This window comes from Passer montanus, unplaced genomic scaffold (assembly GCF_014805655.1).
Source record: "Passer montanus isolate IOZ18808 unplaced genomic scaffold, ASM1480565v1 scaffold31, whole genome shotgun sequence".
Lineage (NCBI taxonomy): Eukaryota > Metazoa > Chordata > Aves > Passeriformes > Passeridae > Passer > Passer montanus.
This window is the reverse complement of record NW_024367819.1, coordinates 6,500,275-6,521,438: the sequence shown is the minus strand read 5'-3', so window position 1 is coordinate 6,521,438 and position 21,164 is coordinate 6,500,275. Positions and strand designations below refer to the sequence as shown.

The following is a 21,164-nucleotide window of genomic DNA, read 5'->3' as shown; positions in this document are numbered from 1 at the left end:
CCAAAAACATTTGTGCTTTGTCAAAACACAAGCATTTTAAAAAAAAAGCATTATTGCCATGAGAAACTTCCTTCTCCAGAATTAAAATTTGTGATTTCTACAAAGTAACTTAGTTTGTGCAATGTTTTAGCTTGAGCACATGAACACTGATAAATCCACAGATTTCCTTGTTCACATGAAAGAAATCATCATGATCCTTTTTTTTTACGGTGTGGCACAGCTGTTTCTTCTGGTAAGGCAGAAATGCTTACAGTAGCCAAATCCTCAAGACAGAACAGATAAATGAGGTTTCTGACTTGACACAACATTGCATTCCCCATTTGCAGGGAAGATGCTCAGTATCTGAAATGCCAAGGAACTTATACAGCTTGTCATCTTCAGACCATGATGGTATTCCCTAGGTCACAAGTCAAAAATTTGTGAAAAAATGAGGCTTTGTGAACTTTAGTTCCTTTTATATCTACTTGTTCAGCTGCTCTTCTGCACCATCACTGCACAAAGACTACAGCTCTCTCTTTAGTATTAAATATGCTCATATTTCACCACACACCTCTCCAGTACCACGCCTTTTCTGAACTCAGACTGGTCCTTGTGGGCCATCTTCAGAATGCCTGCTATCTGTCATTTCCATAAGAGTTGAGATGGGGAAGTGAGGAGTTTTTAGCATTGCATGCAGGTTAGATGTAAAGCCCAGTAAAGAAGGGCTAAATTAAGGATCTCAGAAATCCCCACTTTGTTCAGATTTCAGCTTGTGAACTAAGAACCAGTATTAGCAGCCTGAATTGTTTATAGCTACCAAAGCTATCCAAGTTGCAACTACTGAGTGATGTTTTCTGGTAGCAATCCTCTCAATACACTGAGGAAATACATGGCATCAGTCACAAGGAAACAGAAACAGTTACCTTTTCTTTTTTCTTGCTCCCTTTTTCAGCATCTAAATCACTTGAAAGAATGGGGATGAGGCAGCAGGTACTTGGCTAAAGGACTTGTGAGAATGTAACAGGAATAATGGAGTAAAAACCCCAAGAGTTTCTTGCATGGGTCAGAATTGCAAATCACTTTGCTCCTCTCTAGGCTGATCATTACCAAACTTAACCAAATGAGCACACACAACCCTTCTCCCCTGTTGGCTTAAATACACAAAGGTGAGAGCATAAATTCAAGTCTTTCTACGTTTTCTTGCTACCTGACAGTCTAACACTGATTTCACAGTAGTAATGTAACTGACCTTATTTTCTTTTGGGAAAGAGAAAAACACTATCCACATTTTTGTGAAAACTTGTTCACATGTACTGCTTGTGGCAAATTCTATTTTAAAACACTCCTTTGCATACCCCCTGGCTACGGTGAAGCTGCTTAAGGCATTTAAAAATTAATCTCGGGTCTGGCCCTGAATGCAATTTTCTGTATCTTGGCCTTCCAGGTATTTGATCTCCAAAGTTGGAAAGAAAACAGAGAGTGTGGTACTTCTCTAGTTACTGCAGCTTAGGAAGTGCTTTCATGGTGGCTAAATGCCATGGGACTCGTGGGACCCAGTGGGAGCTGTGCACTGCAGGGATCTGCCATGCAGTTATTTCATGCTAAGGATACTCATCTTCTACCTTCAAAGGATTTCAGTGATATGGGAACACGTTCCTTGGCATTTTTCAACATGCAAGCCTAATTCATGTTATCCTGAGTGCAAACTAAGGGTACCTAGTAGGCCAGCAGTCAGGCTGGCTGCAGAGATGCAATGAATTCTTTCACTTTTCTCCTTTAACTTCTGTCAAGAGTTGCTTTATGTCTCATTATTTAGCAGATAGCATAGTTGAAAACATCAAATACATCACTCTAATGCATGTAACAGCTTCACACAGGATAGTTTATCAGGTGGAAAATGAACTTATTTGTAAGTGCAGAAAGGGATATGAAATGGTATATTTATTACACTACAGACTGAATATTTGAGAGCAAATGGGCCTATGAAAACTGTAGAGTCTTTAGTGTCCCTCACGGGAAAAATCAGCTGCCAGACTTAAGGCTGGGAAATATGATTTACTGAGTTCAACTGGAAATTGAACAACTATTGAGTAGAGTGTTTGCACAGCATCAGGGAATAAGTCAATAAGGCAATGCTATTGCAATAATACACTGAGTTGTATTGAATATTCTCCCTTTATTCATTCTGACTCCAATAGTACCTGCCAGTGCTACAATTCACTGGCTGGTGGAGCCTTGCTGATCAGCTGGACAGAAGAGTCAGCAGCCAGTACCTACTTGGCAGTTCTGGCATAACCAAATCCAAAATAGAGAGCAAAAACTCAGGCATCTCATGTTGTCTTGTAAACAGACAAGGCTTTTCAGCCTGGATGAAACACAGTTGCTACTCTTCCACAGTGTTTGACTCTCGCTGTGACAGAGTTAAGCAGGAAGCAGGAACTACTGAGTCTTGTCTTCTGTGCTTCTCATGCTTCTCAAGCCTGTTACACTGGCTTCCTTGTTCTTGATCAGGGTTTTCTTATCTCCTAGGTGCTTAACTTCAGAACATAACCAAGTAGATGATGACTGAGAATTAGGAAAATGATGGGATGGCTTGCAGTAAACTGTTGTCAAATGGAACAAAGACTTTCCTCCTCCCCTCTTCAGGCTGAAACTGATCCCATCACAGGGATTCAGCAAGAGAAACCCAGTGACTCTGGACCTCACCCTGCTGTTTTCAGGTGGAGATGGGGTCCCTCTATTGAATCTTTCAAGTCTATGGTTCCCAGCATCTGTCCCTCTTTTTTGCCCACTTTTGGGGAGAAATAAAAGATACACAAGCAAACAGGTTAAATGCTGCAGCTTAAACCTTCTGATAGTTATAATATAAAACCCCTCACTTAGAATGATACTGAGTATGATGACATGCTTATCAGATACATACATTATACATTAATCTATGAGATGAACATAGCTGCCAAGTGATGGTAGTTTATGCTACAGCTACAACTGTGCTACAAGTTATAATCACTGGAGAGCTGACAAAAGAGTGCTGCTCTTCCTAAGGGTCTCATAATTACCAGCAAATGAAAGAAACAACACTTGCCAGTAGTAACTCCTCAAACTACAGTTGCTCATCAGCAGGAATCCTTAGAAATCAGAATTTTTTAATCCTCCGTCAAAAGAACAAGTTACGAATCTAAATACTATACACTATTTACAAAAAAATCATCTAGCTTTTTATTGAGAGAATCTAAGAGATTACCTAACAAATAAAATAGAAAATAATTTTACTAGTATTAGAAATATTTTGAAGTTATCATTAGACTCCTCAACTATGAGCAATTTAACTGAGGAGTCAATAAACCAACCCTGACTGTAAAGTAGGTGACATTTTGACATGTATTGACACACACACACACTCAACTCTCAGGATTAAGCATATAAACCAGTAAACTGACCAGTTGTCTGCTCCTAAGTACATTACATTTAAACTTTCGCTGAGATTTAAATCTAATGCAGGTGACTTGGAATTTTAATTTGGTTACCACAACACAATGCACATTAATCTGTTCAGCTAAAGTGCCTGAATCATCTCTTTCATTGAAACTTCATGGTGATGGTTATTTTTATTTATTTTTTAAGAGATTTAAAGTTTTCATTAGTATGTTTGTAACAAGAAAATATGAAATTTATAAATCTTGCATAAATCACACACACATACAAGTGTAAATGTGAATACCTCTCCATGCTATATTTTGTCTTCGTTCTTTTGGAATAGAAAGGAATGAAAAACGACAGAGCAAAACTGAACATCTGGATTTTGTTTCTTAAGCAGTGTTAACTAATTAAATATAAAACAGTATTCTATACAATTAGCTTCTCCCCTTGAAAACTGCTACTTTCCCCAATTGTCCATAACCATATGTTCATTAAAAAAAAAAAAGCAAAGCAGGATTGAAATTCCTTTTCAATAGCTGGAAAGAGCTTTGAGCTGTTTCTAGTAGCACACATATTAAAACTTTGAGGTACTGTGCAGCTCTCCTGCTGTACTTTATCTTGGTGACAGATGGATGAACATCGTGTGGTGCACACAGCATGTCACCCTGTCACCTGGAGCCTGTCTTAGTGGGAAGAGAAAACCTGTTGTAATCTACAGAACACTACAGAATATGAAGATAACCAGCCATGTGTCTTGCTGACACTTCAGCTAATGTGAACCATGCAGCAACAGGAGCTGGTGTTTGGAACTGTATCCTAAAAACCACTGTGGCCTGCCCCAGCTGATGCTGCTGGAACTCAAAGATGAACTAACTTGCACAGTTCTCGAACTACTGCTGTAAGAACTGATTGCTCCTTCCCTGCTGTAAATGAACAAGTAAATGCAGACTATTCAGGGTCACTTTCAGTGACAGAGAGCTAGGGAGCTTTCACAGTGCTCTCTAAGAAGCTGCTTTCTCTGAGCAGCACCCTGCATGTTCCCCATGCAGTGACCTGCTGCCATGCTTTTACCCCAGCACAGCTACTAAAATGAGGGTGCTCAGATCTCGTGTTAACTAAGACATGACTTGCCTTCCAGCATGATTCTGACATGTGAATGTTGCTACTGTCCCACTTTCCCAGAGCTGCCTGCACAATCGATGGCTCTCAGCTCAGGGCACACGGCCTCACACGCAGACATGTGTGAGGCACAGCTGTGGCCACACAGACGAGGCTGCAGTGGCTGCAGGAAAGCAGCCTGAGCCCTCACAAAGGAGACCTGTCTTACTTTTGTACAGCAGCACTAACTACTGATGTGAAATCAGCCTGCAAAGCCTTGCAGTTCAGAGGCAGATGACCAAACACTAATCACGTGGCTGCCAGCAGCTAACATTAGCCAGGGAAAAGGACCTTAACTGAGTGCAACTTCTGTGTCATCACAGAAGACTTAAAAAAGAGCTCAGCTGGAAAATGGGGAGAAAATTTAAAAAAAAAAAAAAAAAGAAGAAAAACAGAAAAAGAGAGAGAAAGGCAATTTGGCAGTATCTGTGCCCCATCACAGGCTGCCTTGGAAAAACCCCTGAATTTTGCGCTCTGGTATCCAAGCTCAGAGACATTAGCAGTATTCTAAGAAAACCCCTTGCTAAAGAACAGCCTGTTTGCTATTACTCCCCTGTGTATGGCAGGGTTCCTTTGAGTAGAGCTTGCTCCTCACAGAGCCTGCCCCTCTATGCACAGCTCATATGTGAGGGAGTGCTCTCCCCTGACAGAGCAAACCTTTGCTGAAGTGGAGAAATGCAGTAAATTGGCACCCAGACAAATTACTCTGTCATTTCTGCAGTGCACTGAGGCTGACACATCCCCCAACCAAAGGGATATGGGCTACAGATGTACCACTTTTCTCGAGTCTGTGTCTTCCCTTAGTTTACAGCTGTGCAGCAACCTCAGGGCTGATCTGCAGGGCCATCTAAACAGCATTGGACCAAAATGTTTACTTCTTCAACAGCCTGATCTGCAATGGCAGCAGCACTGGCATTTGGAGCAGTATTTCTACTAATCTATGGAGAGAAGCATTTTTCCCGAAGTGCCTACTGGCAGTGAAGTAGCAGATACTGGCAAACAGCATTATGGACACCCTTTGAACTGCATGCAAATTACCAAGCACAACTTACTTTTTAAAATTAGAATGGTCCTTTATTTGTATGGAAAAACCTCCCTTCCCTCCGCTACACAAATTTTACATTCAGTTGCACAGTCACAAAACACGGCTTTGGAAGGAATCCCCACTTACAAAAAAACCCACATCAATGTGACTAATCACAACAGCTGTCTTACCTATCAGGAGTTTAATGGCTTCTACTTAAAACCTTTAAATAAAACAGCTTGTCTGCACATTTTTCACTGAGCAATAAAACTAATTCCCATTTTTTGAAGAAGCAGCTTTAATACCCTAGCATTAATGGCAGCTTCAAAGCCATGAGATAGTACTTATGATCATCCTTGACAGAACACAAGTGCATGTTGCAAAGTTAGCCTGGAAAGGCTCAGGTATAGCCTTTCAGATCCCATGAGGATTTAACAAACCATGAAGTTATGTTTCTTAACAAAACTATGCCTTTTTTTCTATTCTGACCTAATAATGTCACTACCAACAACAGTGACAAGATGTTTCTCTTGCAGTAGTAGGATTGCAGTACTTCTTGTGCAGGCATGACTGGTCTGTGGAAGGAGGTAGGACATTTTTCTCCTAGTTCTATTGAAATAGTATGCCTTTGATGATTGAAAGTTTCCCAAGGTTTTACATTGGGAAGGTATTTCCCTGCATGGCTGCTGCTTGTACTTAAAGCTTCACTGCTATTTTTTCATGTTGTTAATGGACTTCCTTTATCCTTACATCTTCTGGAATCTTCTACAGATCATCCACTGGAAAATGCCTTTACTGACATGTCTAAGTACTGGATTTGTTTTGTCTTATCAGCCTGGGAGCCCTTCCCTCTGACTTGAAAGAACAGGATGGTACCAGTGGTGATGCCACTAGTCTGACTTCCATGTAGAAGTCGTCGAAGTAGAGCCTCTGAAGAAAAACACAGCTATCACCAATGGCCATGGGAACTCACCTGGGTACAACAGAGGCAAATTTGAAGTCTACTTCCTTAGAGCTTGTGGCACACATTAACATCAGTCATCCCAACATCTGCTGAGTTTGTGTGCTGAAGCATTTGCAGGCTCATGACTTTGAATACAACTGAATCTTTAGAGCTCATGTCTATTTTTCTGCTCTGCCCGTTGACAAGCAATCCTAAGAATCTGTCACTAGCAGTCAAAAATAGAAATGGGACAGGAAAAGCTATGGACCTCAAAAGTGTTTCTGGAATTTCATTGCAGGCAGATGTCTCATGATGATCTCATGAAAGAACTGCCCTTGAAAGTAAAATGAGAACTTTTGGATGCAAAACCCCAGGAAGTCACAAAACAAAACCTAATTGAGGTGATTAAAAATTACTCTGAAGAGGATAGTGATGGTAATGTGAAAAGCTTGTAATCTATCAGAACCAGAGAAACCTGATAAATATCATGGGGGATTAAGAATACAGTCAGTTCAGAGAAAACTCCGAGATTGAAATAGTATTCTCACAACAACTTAGAACAAGGAAAGCTTTCCCCTTTGTTGGTCTGTAACAACACTGACAGACTTTGAGGGAGGCTCCAACTGTAGAGAACATAACTTTGGTCTGGAACAGGACACAAAAGAAAACCTCAAGGCATGTGATGGTAGATAACAAGAGCTAGGGTCTCATGGAAAGTCTCCAGACAATGGCCAATTCAGTGGAGGCATATGTCTCTTTCTTGCTGTAGGAAATACAAGTTAGAGCAAGAGCTGTTTATCTCTAAGCCTCATGAAAAGAGGTCAAGCATAAAGAAATTAAAAGAGGAGATGCCACATTGGTTCATACAATTCTGTCTTTGATGGTGGCCAGTTGTAGCTGTTTAGGGAAAAAGTATAGGAAACAAAGAGCAGAAGAAATGTAATTCAGCTATGGATGGATTGAACTGCTTCATTTTTAACTGTGAAACAGCACAGAGTTCTGTATCTCCCATTCTCAGGTGGGGTGGAGATGGTTACAAATACTTCTGGTTTGTGTGCTGTAACTAAACCTTTGACATAAATTAGTTTCTCTTCATGCATAAGCCATTTGCAACTCAGACATAAAGGTTCTACGCTAAAATGAAGGGGAGAGAGAAATTCTCTCAGCACTCCCATACTCAATAGTAAATTGGTGAATGTAGGGAAAAGAGAGTTCAAAAGCAGCCAGGTACCCCATGGAAAGTATGCAATGCTGTCTAGGCTATGAGTAGATTAAATTGTAGGACTTTGAGCATTGTATCCTAAAACAACTGCCACATTTCCCAAGTACTTCTCTAGAGTAATGAAGGACTTCTTCTATGAAAAACTTATTTTCTAGGTTCTCAATTTCTTTTGTCCTCTAGCGCAGGTACTGTGTTCAGACAATGTCCTGGCCCTACGCACTAATATAAACCATCCTTTATAGAAACAGACATTGGATTTACCCGGTCCTGGAGCAGATGCTCCATTATTTGCTATGATTCCCACCAGCTGCAGTTTTCTTCCACAACTGCCTGTTTGTTGCTAAGAAGACTGCAGAAACAGTGTTCTTGGGGAAAATGCACTGTATTTATGTGTGCAAATTAGTCATTTTGAAACATGGCATGCTCAGCAAAATTTCTCCCTGAAAATCATCCCCATGAAATGGCACAGATTTAGATCATTTAGTCAGTGTCAGTATCATCTCCAAGATTGCCCTTTTTAGTTAATTTTGAGAGCAAACAGAACAAATGTGCATCAAAGTACCCCCACATGAAAATCCAGTGCCAGGAGAGGCAGCAGGGAGCAGCTACTGCAGGGTCAACCCATGCTGCCTTTCTCACCATGCACAGTAAATGAAAAATGCTCAGGGACAGGCTGCCATCCCACTGCATGTGACACAAATGCAGTCTTTTGTCTTCCTGACACACTGGTTACCTGAAGTTTTGTTCATTTAAAAGAAGAAACAAAAAGAGATGAAAAGAAAAGCAGGTCTCTGGTATCTTTTTGCATGGGAGGCTGATTTGAAATGAAAAGTAGTGAAAATAAAATGGAGTAACTCCAATCTTTTAGATATGTAGCCTGAGCTAATGACAGCTGATTTTCTTGTTACTCCAATACTATGATCACACTCCCTTCTCCAGATAAAAGCAACACAACTTCACACGACAAGACAACTCACCTTACTTAAACTGCTAGTGCTTTTAGCATTAGGTAGAGGAGACAATTCTCTGGTGGAGATGAAAACCACTGAGTTGAACAAAGGTTTCTTACCGTTAAGGACAACGCCATGCAAACGAAAGTGAACTTCTTGATATGTGTTGCTGTGACGGTGCTGTTGGTGTTCACCAGTTTATTGCTGGGGTTATTCTAGGGCAAGAGAAAGAGATAGCGAGCATTAGCTTGGCTCCAGACTACCAGGAGCTGCTGGCACCAGGGTCATGTGCTGGACCTCACTGTCTGTGCCTGTCCGTGTCTGCCTTGGCTTGTTTGCTTTATAACCCAGAGCTTTCTGAGTACTTTGTACCACTACAGAACATTTTCTGCTTAAACTGACTGCAACTGCTGCTATGGTCACTGAGTGCTGAGTAATCTCCCTCCTTTTCCAAAGAATAAGTCCTATTTAACAAATTCAGCTTTGAAAAGCTCTTTCTAAGAAAACACCACATGATTTTTTTAAACCTTATTTTAATGTTTGTAGCATGTTTTCACAGGAAAAACTGGATTTGATTCCCTTTTACCACAAATTGGTACCAAATCAAGAATGCAAGCATCCTTACTGATCCAATTAGACAAGCAGGTAATATAAACAAATAATCTGGAACAGCTGGCTCCATTAATGCTGTTTAATGAACAGAACATAATTAGGACTATTAGATGTTCCACCTTGAACATGGGCTCTGTACTCACATGGCAGCAAAGTTTTATTTAAAACAACAAAAGCCTTCTTCCAAATGTCTAATATAGCAAATGAAGCTGAAGATTTAAAATTGACCTGGGGGAATGCATAAAACCCAACTAAATGGTCTGTGAAAGGAGAGGATGGGATATCAAAGCAGGTTACCATTAGGAGCTCTTAAAGAAGAGGCTCTTAGGTCATCTATTGCATTTACCCTGAGACACATGAGTTTTTGCACCTGCTGAAAAAACCTGTACCATGAGATGTACATTTATACACCCTAGATGTAACTTGGGTAGAACAGCAGTACCTGTCACAGAGTCAGCCTTCTCTACTGGACTTACACGTAGGAGAAATAGAACTATTGCAGACACATTTGGGGAGTGGAGCACTGTGAACAGTAGATTATTCCCCACACATTTGGGTGCTTGATGGAATTTTGCAATTTAAGGCTTTTGTTCAAATCAGTGCAGCAATTGGACCTAGATAGCCCCATGTTCCTGCCTAAATACCTGCTTGGAAGTTTGGGTGTTTGAAGATGTAGGCAACTCAGACCCCAAAGCAGGAAGCCACTCCATCTGACCTTTTTGGGAACAGGTTATGAAAACTCCCTGTAAACATTTTTTTCATGCATCTATTACTATGAATTGTGTTTCTAAAGAAATACTTTGCTTTGCTGTTAGTTTTCACAGATATGAGGATTAGCTTTGCTTACATCACTCACCACTGTTTAAATGAACTTTTTGCTGCACGGCTCAACTTCCTAACAAGCCTAAAATAACAAAGAGGAAATAAAGCACACCCAAAACAAGCCATCCAGAAGGACTGCTAAGAAAAAGCTTTCTCATTTGTTTGTACCTCACTGCTGCTATCCTCGCCCTTGCCATACTCTGCCCTTTGCTCCATCCCTTGACCACATACTATTTGTTCATAACTCTTCCACACTATTTAGTTCTCAGAACAAAACACTATGGAGCAAAACCAATTCCCATCTAGTCATCAGATAAATAGCATTCACAAATCTCAAAACTGGTTTTGCACTGAGTCAGGTGGCAGGGTCCATTAGGAGCAATGGCATTACCACCATATAAAACAGCATACAGAGCACAGAACTAGCATATGCCTGCTCTCTTCCAAAGAGAGTCAATAGTGACCCTTAGCCTGAATGCAACTGCTAGGCCATGGGGTTGCTTTGGACACAAAGTCTCATTAAAGACTGAAGTAGGATTCTGTATCTCTCTTACAAATGTGAAGAGGGATAATGATTTCCCTTGTGAAGACAGTAATCTTGAAGAGAGGCATCTCAAATCCCATCAGTCGGTGTGCTTCTGATGGCCATCAGCATTGCCAGCCTCCTCAATAACTGGAATAAACTCCCAAAAAGGAAATGGAAGTTTGCATGCAACACACTGTTTTGGCTTCTGAAAATCACAATGGATACCTTATAGGGTCCAGATATAAAAAAGTGTTTCTATCTAGACTCCTCTGAGAAAGACTTATCTTATGGAAACAAAGCTTTTGGAAGGCACAGTGACACAAGGTGATGCATGACTGAGGGAAAAGCAGTTCTCACAGCAATCTTCAAAAACCCACTGTGGGTTTCAGGTTTGGTATTTATTATCTGAAAAGTACAGTGAAGACATTCACACATATGGTAGCCAGGATGAGATACCCTTTATACTGCTGCTGCCTTGTTTTGTACATTTCATTACAAATTGCTCTTCAAACATGTAACTAAATTTCCTGCGAGAACTTTTCCAGCAGTTAGATAAACTGTACCCATCTGTGTCTTACCCTAGCACTTTCTTCCTCACATTGTCCCACAAGAGCCCTGTGAGAATCCATTTAACCGAAATAAACAAATAGACAAATCATGGTCTAATCCTGTCACCACTGCAGTTGTCAGTGTATCTTTCACCAGCTAAATGTGACCTGAATTTAGGAGTCTTAATTGCTGTTACTCTTGCTTGACAATAGTGCATTTGATTGTGACTTGCATCAAATGAGGCTAGCAGCTCCTGAGTTTCCTGTCCCAAACTATTTTTATCTTGCTGTTCACTGGGTTTGCATCTGCAGTTCCTTTTCAGCAGCATGGCCTCTGAGAAATCCTAGATTTTATCTGACAGGTCAATTTAGTTGTACAGAGGCAGGTTAGAAGGTTATGATTGATTTGACTTCATGTTGGTTTTAAATTCTCCTTGGAAATATGGTGGATGACATTAAACAGGGCTTGCTCCAGTTAAATACATTCCAGAGAAAACAAACATATTTTCCATGTGTATTTGGAACCAGAAACTTCAGATACTAATTGGTAAATAAAGTGAAGGAGTGGATCTGGCATTTGAATTCCAGAGTAACAGGACAGTTCTTTGCCTGACATATGGACTAGTGAGTACCAGTCATAAATCAGAGCAAAAAAAGAGACTAAATAAAATGAATTTCTGCTCTGTGCTCAGTTCCAGGAACAGTCCTTGCATTCTTACATAATTACATATTTACCAACAAAAATCTTCATAGCCTTGGTCAGCTAAGTCAGTACTACTAAAAGAATGTCTGTTATCTGTGTTAGTGTCAGTCTGTGAAACACCCTTTGATAAATATTAACATAAGCAAATTAACCCAAACCCACTTGAGAGATATCACAAAAACTGGAGCAGAGACGTGAGCTTGCTCATTCAGTGATAACACTTTGTGAGAAATCACTTCATTACCTAAGTAGCTACCTCATTGTGAGGACTTTTTTAATCCCTAAAAATAGAGCACCTATCTATCCAAAAGGCAGCTTAATACCTTGTAATACAGAGCTAAGGTTAAAATCATAAATCAGACAACAGCTTGAAGCCTCCGAAAGCCAATTTAATTTTAACTGATTTTAAGAAAACCTATCAGTGGAACAAGAGAGAGAACTAGGAGGACCACACATGCAAAACCCCAAAAGAGGTATTTCTGACAGCCCTAACAGGGACACTCACCTTGTCAAAAGCAGGGTACACAGCTCTGATCTCTGTCAGCCAGCCATAGGGCATGTGTCCCACTGGATATGTAGCTGTCAAAATCGCCACTGCCTATGAATAGAGACAGAGAAACATGAACTTCAAATCTTCAAACACAATGGTGAAACTAACACAGGGTACTATTGCCCACCAGTATCACCACATTGACCTTGGCACAAATGCAAAACCACACCAGCGACTGGAAGCTTTTTGTTTCAGGAAGACCATCAAAATGGCCATCATTTGGTCTGGCATTTAAAGCATATGATTTTTTTTTGTGCCATGAAGTTACCTAAGTCAACTTTGTCATTTCACCATCCCTCTGATACTCTGAGAAAATAGTTAACGTGAGCTGTGGTGCACCCCTTACCAGGCCAACACCTTTCTCCATATAGCTCCTGAGTTATTTTACCTACAGATAGCTGAGCAGCAGAATGCCTTGGAGCTCACAGTAGTTTTGGATCATAACACATAATTTCAATTTATATACATTTTACTTGGTTATCCATAAATAAAATAGCTTCAAGTAAGACAGACTGTAAATCATTGGATCTCAGTGGCTAACTGAGTTTGGACATCAATATGACTGCTTGGAGGCAAGAGGCACCCACAAGACCAAAAAAATCTACCTCTCCCCACTTTGGTGCTCATCAATGAGCACCAGACAAAATTCCAGGTGAACATTTTTATTATAAGAAAGAATTCACTGCCTGAAATTTTAACAATTCACTGCCCTTTTACTCTCTCATAAGTACAGTCCAAGAGGTTTATCAAAGACAAGCTCCCCCCATATTAATATATGAAATAACATGCAAGAGGCACCCACAAGACCAAAAAAATCTACCTCTCCCCACTTTGGTGCTCATCAATGAACACCAGACAAAATTCCAGGTGAATATTTTTATTATAAGAAAGAATTCACTGCCTGAAATTTTAACAGTTCATTGCCCTTTTACTCTCTTGTAAGTACAGTCCAAGAAGTTTATCAAAGACATAAGCTCCCCCCCATATTAATATATGAAATAAAGCAGTGATTTTTCTGACTGCTGAAGAAAAAGTCCAAATACATGTCCTTCATGTAGGAAGGGTGTTTAGGAGCTCTTCCTGTGGCTACTTGTAAATCTACTAAGTTTTCTAGTCCTCAGAGCTGAAGTATGCATCTGTACTGAGAACTGCCTGACTCTGTTAACTCCAGAAATCAAAGTTCTTGGGTGCCTTTTGTTTGCAGGTTCAGATCTGTTACAATCCACTTATTTCTCATTCATTTTACATCTGGCAATGGTAGTGTTAAAAAAGACCTTTTTTAACTACTGCTGTTTCTGTTTCACTGCCAAACTTTCAAAATACATTTTGTTGATTATCTGAGCCCATTTTCCCATTATAAATGTAACTGCTGTCTTTGCTTTGTGAAAAGATCTATACAAACACAGGACCATGTAACAAGCTAATTTGTTCCCTGTGCTGTTTAAAATGGAGTGGAACGTGGTGATATCCACAGAGAGGAAGAGAGTGGTATAGATCCTTCCCTGCTAATAATAGCATTAATAATGTTTAATGTATCTTGAAAAAGTAATTGGTTCAAATGAAACAAATTGGAATTTTAAGATAGCATCCTTTTTAATTGCACACCCTCCCATTACTGTATTTTCATCAGAATTTCCTTCTGTATGAAACCTAACTAGGTTAAATCGAGTAAGGAATATAAGAGGTATTTTGCTTATTTTCATTGTTAAATCCAAAAAGACTGCAAAGACACAGTATCTGTTAAAGGGAAAAGTATTTCACTGCCATATTGTGTATGCTAGATTCTGCTTGGATGAAAGTATTAAGTTTTTAGTATTGATTTTTTTCCAGTGTTTTTCGTCAATTAGTATTATTTCAACACAGATGCATGAAAGTTTTCCTAAATATCTAGCACCTGTATTTGACAGATGAGAAAGTCCCCCATGAAAGCCACCACCAAAGGGGTAGCCCAATCACCACAACTATGCTGGCAGTCCAAACAAAAGCAGAGGGACCTGGACAGTGCAATTGGATTTGTGATCCTCATGAACATGTTACAACCTCGTCCTTCACAGGGACTCCCTGCCCACGGTGAAAACTGCTGCTATTATTGAATAGGGGACCTGTAAAAGTCCCGTGGAAACAGATGGTCCAGACACTAATGTTATTTGTGTTGTCAGCATCTCCCTTTGCAAAGGCAATTATTTCAGAAATCAGAGAAAGTTGGGATGTGACCATGACTGTTTGTGTAAAACTGCCAGAAAATCCCCAGCTGTGACGCATACTTGGAGTCATCCTAATAGCAAGAAAAAGGAATTGGCTAGCCATGAAATGTGATGCATCTAAAATTGAAAGTCACCAAGAAATGCAAAACTGATCTTTGCTAATTTTTGGCTCCCCTTGTATGGAGACCACTGTTAACACATAGACTGATCCTTGAATCACATATGTAAAAGTGTTACGTTTCCTAAGTTCTTTTCTCACAGCTGTTTATTTGCAGTCCCTGGCACCTCCTGCATGAGTGAAATACACTATATCATGTTCTTTGAACTTCTCTTTTAATTTAGTATCTTACAGCTTTGTTTATCCTATGGCTATATGCATCTAGACATCCTCGCATGAAGCTGGCAGTAGAAGTGCCCCAGACTTAAGAGAATGGGTCAGCTTGTGGTGAGCATTGGTAAAAGCTCTGCATCACAATCAGAAATCTGCCTCCCAACAGCTGTAGGAGACTTACTAGAGTAATCTGAAATTCCTCAACAGAAACAGGGTGTATTTCATATCCCAACCAGGAGGCTGATTTTTTTTTAATATGTGCTTTTTTATGTCTCTACACTGCAGAAATCTGCCTCCCAACAGCTGTAGGAGACTTACTAGAGTAATCTGAAATTCCTCAACAGAAACAGGGTGTATTTCATATCCCAGCCAGGAGGCTGATTTTTTTTTTTATATGTGCTTTTTTATGTCTCTACACTCTTCTGTGTGATGCACTGACTGCTAACAGTAGTTTCACTTCAGTTTGCACAGCCATAAAATATACATGACAGGAAAGAGTAGTCAAGGAGAGTACTGTCAACTGTCCTAAAATTTCTGGGATCTAAATGCTCCAGACTATATGTGTAGAGCATGAAAATCTGGGATGCAGGCACTGTTCAGAGAAAAAATTCTACTAGTCTCGTTGAGATAAAATATACATGACAGGAAAGAGTAGTCAACTGTCAACTGTCCTAAAATTTCTGGGATCTAAATGCTCCAGACTATATATACCTATGTGTAGAGCATGAAAATCTGAGATGCAGGCACTGTTCAGTGAAAAAATTCTACTAGTCTTGTTGAGGGTGAGGTCCCAGTAGACCTGACAGAAGGGCTCATGGTGACAGTCCAAGCAATTTTCTTTTCAAGCATAAAAAGAGCACTAAACAGAAATGTATTTAAGACAGTTTTTTCTTGTCAGCTTGGCTGAAGAGAGAGGCACAGGGGTAATGCCATGGAAATGATCATTTGCAGTAATGGAGAGCATTGCCTTTCTTACCTCTGTGGCTGCAGAACTGCCACCTAGGTCCCGGGAGACAAAAAGGTTGACAATGGGCCTACTTATTCGCTGAGTTGCCAAAATTAATGCCAAAGGCCACCAGAAACTCAGCATCTTCCTTATTGTAGCTTCTCCCTGCAAAACAGAGTAAAAAAAATGAAGTGAGTTTGGGAAAAAAGCATGCAGCACACGACCAAAAGCATGGATAAAGGTTTTCTGCTTTTCCCATCCACTGTCAGTTTGGTACATTCATTTCAATAATTTTTAAGATGAGGAGCCTAAAATATTTTCACTCATGGTAGCAATACTGATTCAAAAGAAGATGTGTCATGAATCTCAATAAATAATGCATAAGGTATCTATCTGCATAATTTGTTCTGACTACCAGACAAAGCTCCATGAAAAACAATATGACATTTGAAGAAAAAGAGAAATTTTGATATCTTTTTTTATATGAACTAAGGTGTTCACTTAGTTCATGCTGTGCTGTCTTACAGCTCAGCACAGAGGTCCTCAGCAGACACATCCAAACCATGGAAGGCATTGTGTCACTTGTGTGTTCTGACTACCAGACAAAGCTCCATGAAAAACAATATGACATTTGAAGAAAAAGAGAAATTTTGATATCTTCTTTCATATGAACTATGTTCATGCTGTGCTGTCTTACAGCTCAGCACAGAGGTCCTCAGCAGACACATCCAAACCATGGAAGGCATTGTGTTACATATACTGTTGCTGGAATAATTTCCACCATGCCTCTTTAACGGAAAATGTTTTTCCTGCAGGACAGAGAGAAGGCCCTCCATGCACAGTGGTTTAATGCAGTATTACAACACAAAAAGACCCCATGTAAAATTATTGAGTTAAAAAAACCACAAGCATGAAGACATACCCCCATTTCAGGCCCACTTCTGTCCGGAATAACATCATGTATGTTCCTGTAGTATCCGAGGCAGAGCGTGGTACAGCGAACAAGTGCTCCCATGTATAAGGACAAGATTGGGATCAAGAGAGGCTCCCTGCACTCCAAGTGACTGTGAAGCAAAATGGCTACAAAAACAACCTGTAGAGAAAACAGACAATTAACAATTTGTCTGTGTGCTTCCCCAAGGCCAACACACCTCCTGGCTGATTCCTGTCTGATTCCTACTAAGCAACAACTTGCATGGCTACAATATCTATGGAAACTTATGTCAGGATCCCCCAGTATTTGGTCACGTACATGGAAAGAACAAGAGTTAACTTCATACTTTATGAAACAGGACTTGAAGTTTGGGCAGGTGTCAGACTAGAACCCATAAATAGGAGAAGGCTGGCATGAAAGTCTGGCAGGGTCTGGCAGCAAGCATGTGGCTGAGAGTCACCCTTCCCAGGAGAATGTGCTATTCTGATACACGCTGAGGCTGGAGACATGCTTCTAGGGTCAGCTTCTAAGCCCTACTGTTTTGGGTTTTTGTGGGGTTTTTTTTGGGTTTTTTTTGGGGGCAGGGGGGAGGGTAGTGACAATTAAAAAGCCAGATTTTTAAAATATTCACTTCAACATTTAGGAGCAGGAAGTCTTATGTCAACCTAATTTTCAACTTTTTCAAGTGAAATTTCACTATTTCATTATTTGCTTTTCAGCTGAGTGCCACATTAATGTAAATTAAATGGAAACTTTTGGGCTAATGAACAGTTCATAATTCAGCCTCTTAAGACTAAATGCTCAATCCATAAAATGTAAAGGAACTGATTAATATGATATTATTCTCTTTGTTAAGAACAGAGTGGATGAAATGCCTGTTGAATTCCAAATGACTCAGCATGGGGGGCAAAACTGGAAAGCCAACTGTGGATGGTGCTGTGAAGAGCAGAACCAGGACAGTCCTGCCAGGACATGCTGGTATTCAAATGAGTTACTAGAAATAAAATACACTTTGTTCAGGAGCAGGTTCTCTCCTTCAGCTGTACAAGTAGTTAAGAAAAACCACACTCTGCAAATGTTCCTGAGGCAGGCCACACTGCTCATGAGGGTTTTCAAACCTACAAAAATATTGCTTTTCAGTAAATAGAAGCAAAGTCAGTCACAAAGAGTGACACATCAAGCTACTCAAGAAAAAGTGGCTACTGCCTGTGCCCCTACTCCCCGTGTAGGGTGCACACGTAGGTGTAGAGTTCTGGGCTATGACAGCCACAACTTTCTGTGTTCTGGATTTGCTCTTGCTCTGTGTAGTATTCTGTTGAAAGAAGATGACAGGTGTCTTATTCTTCACAACCTTGGCACCCCACTCACCACCCGCAGTGGAAAGGGCAGGGCCAAAATAAGAATTTGTTTCTGTATTTAGCTGTGCGTGACCTGACGCCCAGGGTCAGGAAACTTTGTAGGTCACGTCGGAACAAGAGAAGACCCCGTGGGTTAAGGTCATTTGCAGTAATTGGTATTATCTCTGGGGATTTAGTGCACCACTGCAGTGGGGCAGACCTGACAAATACAGAGTAGCAACTGACTGAACAGTTCAACCTGGTTTATGGTTTCTTTATGTTCAGTGGAAGGAAAATGCTATGGAAAATTGAACTGAGTGCCACTGATTTCATATTTCTTTCGATGTCGTACTGTTTTATCCTCTTTCTTCTCCAGTCATTACACCATACAGCTGGTAATGAGGCACTACAGCAACAGTTTACAGTTGCTGGGACTCTTAATTTCCTAATATTTTTATATGTTTTCAAATGAGGGCTGTATATTGGTTTTTAAATGCTACAACACAGTGTGTATGAATGCTGTTTTTTCAGTGTGCCTAATACAAAGCAACAGGATAGTTAACACCTCCCTTTTGAAAGTTCAAAAAACATTTTGTCTTCTCTGAATCACCCGGGGCTTATCACCACAGACCCCTTCTGGAACACTTCTGAGCCTTCACCTTTTGGAGCAGTAACAAGTACTCAGAAGGCAGCTTACACTGCATTTCCTTGGATTAGACACCATGTGCAAAACTGACAGGTCAGCTGGAGAATCGTGCCTTCACCTCCAGCTCAGGATTTCACTGGAACTGTGCAAAGTGCTGGGAAGAATGTACAGAGAGAGAAAGATCTATTACAAAGCACTCTCTCAGCCTCAGGATTGGTAGCAGCCCGTGGCCTCTTTGCCTGACCTTTCTTTTCCCCAAATGTACACGCATACATACAGAGCTCGTTTCTCAGCCACTATGAAACAGGGCTGTGGAAGTGCTCCAGGACATGACCCTAAGCCAAACAGCCCTGGGAACTGACTTGATCCAGTCAAGTGAGACTGTCCTAAACCACAACTGCCAGCAAAAAGCCTTCACATGATGAACAGTCAGAGGGCAGCACACAAGATTACTTCCTCTGGTGTCTATGGAAGAGAGAGAAGGCACAGAGAGACTCTGTGCTAGAGAGTTCCAGCAGAGGAAAGCATCTGCTCCATAACACAATTGGAACAGTGACTTCTACGAGGAGCCTTTACCTGAGCTATGACATCTGAGATGGAGGCACATCCCACTAGGAAACTGTACTTGTGTTTCAGCAGAATCCCAGCATGGGTCCATGCCTGAAAAAAAGACAGAGAAAAGTTTGGGAAGTGATTATGATATTGTGAATGATTTCAGGTCCAAGAATGCTGTCTTCTAGTTGTTACATTGTACACAAACAACCTGCAGCAGTACCTGGTGTGAACCTGGGCAAACATTAAGCCATTAATGGAGAGAAAGCACTGTTGCATTGAGTCCCTCGTTGCCAGGCTGGCAGGGAGAATAGGGATAAATTCACAGACTATAGACGTTTCTGAGCACATCTAGTAAGAAAGCAGCCCTTCACAAATCAGACGCTACCCAGGATGAATTATCATAGTAAATCTAATAAATTCACTCTCTGGATGCACCTCTGAAGTGTAATATTCATTGGCCCACTGAGTTATACTGAGTCCTCTCTGGAAAAGAAATACAACTTCTTTTTAATGATCCAAATTCTTTTTACTCTCAGTCACTGTTTCAAGCAGACAAAGTGGAGAGAAAATGGTGGAGGCATTGGCATGAGAATGTTCTCCTTCACCAGTTTTACACAGAAGTAGAGGCATTAAAGAGAGCTGCCACATTTTCATGTTGTGCAGGCCACACCAATGAGCCTGGTGATCTGGGAAGCAGCAGCTCTCCCTATGTGTGGCTCTCTTGCCCAAGCATTTGAGATATACTGGGGTTAGCTGTGCTTGCAAAAACTGATGGTAAGAAACACCTTTTTGACAAATTTGCTTTGAGAAATTATTGGTTTTATTCCTTGTGAGCTCTGCAGGTCTGGGAATGCATGTCAGTTCAAATCTTTCACCACAAATCAGAATGAGGTCACATACGGACAACCAGTGCAGCTCATCACAAGATCACCAGTGCTTTCCAACAGGCACATACTGTAATTCTGACAAGGCAGCTGAGGTTTTTGACATTTGTCATGATCTCTGGATGTTTAAAGTCCACTCAGATGCTTTCTCCAAGTAGAAGGAGATGAGTCAAAGTATATACAGAATTGCTGCGTGCCAAGGACACACCTTACTTCTGCATACTTCAGTTTCCCATCAGGTTACACAGTTTGTGAGCTAGGGTCACAAAAACATACCATTAACATTAAATTTCAGTTCTGAATCAGGCACTCACCATGGCATCCATAAAGGGGAAGGCAGCAAGATAAAGGAAGGCCCTCCGAGTTTTACTTCCCACTGATTCATCCACATGGTGCAGCTTATTAATAATGTAATACCCCAAATCACTATATGCTGTAGAGAAACAAGATAAGAATGAAAAACAAAGGTTGCATGTGGACTCTTGGGTGAGATATTCAGAAGTACCTGAAAGACTGTAATGCCTTGGAGTTCAGACACACATCCACTTAGCAAACAGCTGCAAGGGCTTCAGATATTGCAACCTCACCAGCTGCTGTTTATGACTAAGAAGTGCTCTCATGGTTCTTTTTAAAGTAACCTTTGGCAAAGGCGTGAAAACAAATGGCTGGATTGGGAGATGAGCATAGTAAGTGCCACATCTGTTGGCTAAATGAACACACTAGCACTCCAGAAAATCTACTGCTCCTTCAATAAATCAAGGCTCTTTGTTAGAAAAGCTTTTTCACCAGGCATTGTGTATTTCATGGGATATATGTGCCTTATAAATGCTGAAGCCATCTATTATCACTGCATTCTCATGACATTACCTG

At 40.6% G+C, this 21,164-nt stretch overlaps 1 protein-coding gene across 1 annotated transcript in view; it reads right to left on the bottom strand.

Moving 5' to 3' along the window:
- The window catches only part of ANKH (ANKH inorganic pyrophosphate transport regulator), a 100,858-nt gene that overhangs the window by 14,331 nt on the left and 65,363 nt on the right, over window positions 1-21,164 (bottom strand). Inside the window, exons 3-8 of the mRNA XM_039714757.1 lie at window positions 20,609-20,727; window positions 19,432-19,515; window positions 16,861-17,031; window positions 15,969-16,103; window positions 12,413-12,505; window positions 8,816-8,911 (exon numbers count right to left, since the gene is read on the bottom strand). Of these exons, the coding sequence (XP_039570691.1) occupies window positions 8,816-8,911; window positions 12,413-12,505; window positions 15,969-16,103; window positions 16,861-17,031; window positions 19,432-19,515; window positions 20,609-20,727 (698 nt within the window). The remainder of the gene's footprint in view (window positions 1-8,815; window positions 8,912-12,412; window positions 12,506-15,968; window positions 16,104-16,860; window positions 17,032-19,431; window positions 19,516-20,608; window positions 20,728-21,164) is intronic.